At 30.4% G+C, this 5,106-nt stretch overlaps 1 protein-coding gene across 1 annotated transcript; it reads right to left on the reverse strand.

Annotated features, from left to right (window-relative positions):
- Nucleotides 1-3,194: 3,194 nt before the first annotated feature.
- Nucleotides 3,195-3,605, reverse strand: LOC131856563 (uncharacterized). Its single transcript, XM_059208403.1, has one exon. The coding sequence runs from the start codon at nucleotides 3,603-3,605 to the stop codon at nucleotides 3,195-3,197; it is 411 nt and encodes a 136-aa protein (XP_059064386.1).
- Nucleotides 3,606-5,106: the final 1,501 nt, after the last annotated feature.

The raw sequence follows: 5,106 nt of genomic DNA on the forward strand, positions 1-5,106 counted from the left end.
TTGTCGATGATATGAATTATAGCCCTCCAAAACTAGGTTTTCACGCCTTCTTTTACTTGATAGGTTAGATTATAAAATTTAGTTGGCTATTTTTTTTGTTTATTCTCATTAGGTTAGGTTTTGATCATTTTCATATGATTTTTATGTTAATAAGTTGAAAAAATATTGCATTTAAAATTTTAAAAAATGTTGACTCATCATTGTAGACTAAATGCATAAATGGATAATTAGAGAAATATCACTACAAATGGATCAACCATGTATGACCTCTCTATAAATATTTAAATTTTAATAAAAAACATCCATATTAAAACAAACCATCCTTTGGACATATATCTAAAAGTAACAATAAATTAAAACTAAAGATGGATAAGGTTTGCCAAAATCCTCAATGTAGGGGATTGAATCAAGTCCTCCTAGTTGAAGAGAAGTATCTTTTTTCTAATATGCATTTTGTCATCTTTAAGGAGGACAAATTTCTTACAGAATGACATGAGGTTATATAGGTTGAGAAATATGGTTGTAACACTATGTTTTTCAACCTTACAACTCTCAAGGATGGATATAAAATATATATATATATATATATATATATATATATATATATATATATATATATATATATATATATATATATATATATATATATATATATAATGGGCTGTTTGTAATTGTATAGGAATGTGAGATTAGAAGTGAATCACTAAAATTGTTCTTAAATTTCATATTGGATGATAGGCCCATTAATTTTTTTCACTCAATATAATAGTTTGGAGGAGATTTGTAACCTTCTAGATGATGACGATGATAGAGAGATTGCTATAACCTCAATATTATGCAATTAAATTGAATTTTATATTATAATTTAATATTTTAATTTTTTATTTAATATAGTAAATAAATAACATGAAAGAGTATGAAAACCACGTATTTAAATGAGATAAAATATTTATGTCGAAAAGAACTATGTGAAGCATGAAACAAGAAAATGGAAGGTGTCTATTATATTTATAGGAGAATATACCTAATTTATGGTAAATATCTTATTTATGTTATCTATGCAAATTGAAACCATCATACAATCTCCAACTTTCTTTAGCACATTTAAGTTCATATATGCATAAATCTATGATAAGTTACTTGAAATATTATTTTTTTATAGTTTGAAATGAAATATTTAGGAGCTACTTTTTTATATTTTACAAATGAAAACTAAATGATAAAGAGTTAATAAAAAAATAATTGTTAGGTTGAATGAGGCATTCTCATTCTATTCTGTAACATTTCAAAATGGTTAACAAAAGACTAATGGGTATTCATATTCTCATATGAATAATGATTTTATTTGAGTAGAGTCTTCTTATATTTGAAATATGGACATAAGTATTGTACCATATTTTAGTGAAAACTATTAACTCAGTGTATCTTACAATCGATCAAAAGATAAAAAAAATTCATATATTAGTAAGAATCTTGAGTCATTTCATAGATAATCTTTGTTGTGATTACTAGCCAATAGTGAATATGTCTTTAGATATCTTAATGGTACTTATGAGTACTTTATATGTTATCATACAAAAGATGACTCATGGGGCTTACAAGTGTCAATTAATAATCAATGATAAACAAAATTGATAAGACTAGGAATTTCCTATGGATAAAGGTTTAGTTAGTTTTGTTTATAATATTTAATAATGTAATGAGTTGGATGAGAAAGAAAAAGGGTTTGATTGAGTTGTCTAATGCAAACATAAACAACATCTTAGATACTTATCCTTATATATAAGTTCTTTGTATTATAAGATTAATTTTAATTGCAATACTAAGTTGGATAGTAATTGAAGTTCATTGTGAGAGTGAAGTGTCATCTACTTGGCAAAGAACATCATCTTTCATGCATGAAAAATAACACTAATATTCACTACAATTTTCTCATAACATGGTAGATGATGGGTTCATATCACTAGAGGAATTCAATACTTTAATGAATTTTTGAGATGATTTGATATGATAGTTGGAATAATGAAGTTAAAATGACATAATAAGTGTATGCACCTCATGATATGTATCAAATACAATATATATTTTTGGGAGAATTTTGAGTTTATTATATTTAATTTACATTTGATTAATGTGCTTATAAATGAACGCATCCCACTTAGAAATGATACTCCTTGTGAAGCTTGAAATAATAAATAGCTTATGTCTTATTTTGTAAGAGTTTTTCTCAATTTTTTTTGATATGTAGGAAAAATTATAATGATTGTACAACATGCACAAGAATATGTACAGATGAGATTTATAATATTTTCAAAGTTGTCTTTTATGACTTATGGCAGATAATATGATGTCTCATATGTAATTTTTTAAGCTATGGTAAATCCCAAATGAAACATCAAATTTTCATAAAACTTCTATAATATGGAACAACATGTGAATAAATATGCTAAATAAACCCTATTGACCATGATGAGGATGGCATTGAAATTTGAGCCATAAAGTTTTTGCTTAGAACATAGTATCTGGAAATGATTTCTAGCTTGTGGATTGGGCTTCTCATATTTATTCAATTCTTGGGAAAAGGTTTCCTATCTCATGTTTCTAACTAGCATTATATTGCTATAATAACTTCAAATTTGGTGTGATCTTCTTGAAAGGGTTGATCCTAATTGTACTATTAAAAAGTTTATGAATAATACATTAGTTCAATATTTACAGGTTGATTTTTTTCTCAAAAGAATTATACTAAGAAATGCATATTTTCAATATTGTATAGCTCATACTGTTTCCTCTAGATCACACATATATATATATAGTAAATTCTCTCTCCATAGATTATTTGTGAAATTTTAATCTAGATTCAATTTTAGGGGGGAATAGCAACTCGTAAAAGTTAGCAATATTAGAGTGGATATTTATGTTGGTGGTTTTGTATGAATGATTAAAAAAATAACATTTTTCATTTATGCTTGATAGAATAATCCCACTAATTTATTCAAGTGATCTAATCTTAATGTTGTGGCTCAAAATTCTAAACACATAAAAAAATGGCCATGATTTGTTGATGAGTCAATATAAAACATAAAGCAGGGGTAAAAAATTATTTAAAAAAGAAGAAGTACAAAGCAAGGGCATTACATAGCCCTATCAAGCTCTTCTAAGTGAACAAATAGTTAGGACAAATCCAGGGGTAACTAACTCCAATCCACTAAGTTCCAATGATGAATATGATCAGAGGCCCATTTGGCCAAACAACCAGCAAGACCATTCCATTCTCTAGGAATATGAGTAAAAGTAACAGACTCTAGAGAAGCAAATAGGTTGAGAATTTGTTCAACAATAAAAACAAAATGCCAACTAACACCATCTAAATGCCACCTATTCAACAAGTTGACCACAATCTGAGAATCAGACTCACATATGATGATGCGCCACCCCAATTTACTTGCATTCTCCAAAGCTAATAAAATGGCTTGAGCCTCTGTTAAATTATTAGTGTGAAGACCCGTATAAACAAAAAAGATAAACTGAACATCTCCAGAACTATCTCGACCCACACCTCCAATTCCAGCATGACTATGGTTTCCACAAGAAGAGCCATCCATGTTAAATTTTAGGACTCCCTGAGGTGGAGGAGACCATCTTCCCTCCCGATTCACCTTTGGGGTAGGATGTCTACATCTTTTGTGCATGAACTATCATTGCAAAGGAGGTAGATGAAGACAATTAAAATAGCCAACATGACAAGGAACCACCAATTTAGTCATATCACACTTAGCCACAATAGTTTCTCTGAGAGAATGCAAGATTTTCCACCATGAGCGAGGGGCCCCCAATAGCACATCTTGAAAAATATAATGATTCCTCTCTAGGAAAAGGTTCCAAATAATGAAGGACGGTCAAATAGCCCAAGCAGCTTGAATGAAGGAAGTATAAATAGGTGCCTTAACTCACCGATTCACAAACTCAACCCACGAGGAAACATGCCTACAGGGCGTATTCCACACCCTCCACCAAAACTACAAAATATCCCTAGCATAAGAACATTGGAAGAAGAGATGAGAGACACTCTCCTTAGAATCACAACAAAACACACACATTGAAGGCCATTGAAACCATGCTTGCACAAATTATCCCAAGCAAGACACCAGTTTTGAGCCATTAACCACATGAAGAAATTACACTTGGTCCAAGACAACTTGTGCCAAACCTGCTTCCACCATGGGACCTCAATATCCCTAAACAACTTCCTATCCAGTTGTTTATAACCAGCTGACATAGAGTACTTCCTAGACACATCAGAACCATCCCAAGCCAAAACATTAGGACCCCTCAAAGAATTACAAGCATGGGAAGCCATAAGTTGAGCAAGGTCACGCCTATCGTCCACAGACCTCCCAGATGGCCACTCAAAAGGATGCTTTGAGTGAAAGGTAATAGCCAAACAACACTGCTCGGGAATCTTGTAATGCTCAATAGTGTCCCAGCCAACCACAGAAAAATATCACTAAGGGACTGAAGGTGAGGGAAAGAAGAGAGAATAAGTGGGTAACCATCCCAAGAATCTAACCAAAAAAGAGCCTATGACCTAGAATGATGGATCTAAAAAAGAACATGGGTGGCTGCCAGAAGTTGAGTCCCACTTTTGGGCAAAAAGTGGAAGTGTTTTCTCTATTTTTCAAATTTTCTATCGATTGATGTCAAAATTTGATACACTTAGAGATTGAATCTCCAAAAAATTTAGTAATAGAAAATGTAGTGCTCAGAGTCTACTTTTCAAATATGTAATTTATTTTAATACCCACATGCTAGAAATCCCTTTTTAGTATGCATGTTTAAAAACCAATTTTTTGAAATGCATGTTTCAGGACCATACCACACATATGTATGACCATCCTTTTCTGATGCAAATAAATGAATTTTTGCAAATCCTTCTAGAAAATGATACCTAAGACACCAAATACTAATGAGAATACATTTTCTTATTTTTTTATTGAATTTTTTTTTTTTTATTAATTTTAACTGACAATAAAGTATATTTTCAAAACATCGGTTGTACGACCACCATAATTTGATGAAAATTTCATATTTTTCAATTTTTTTTAA

This window comes from Cryptomeria japonica, chromosome 7 (genome assembly GCF_030272615.1).
Source record: "Cryptomeria japonica chromosome 7, Sugi_1.0, whole genome shotgun sequence".
NCBI classification, from domain to species: Eukaryota; Viridiplantae; Streptophyta; class Pinopsida; order Cupressales; family Cupressaceae; genus Cryptomeria; species Cryptomeria japonica.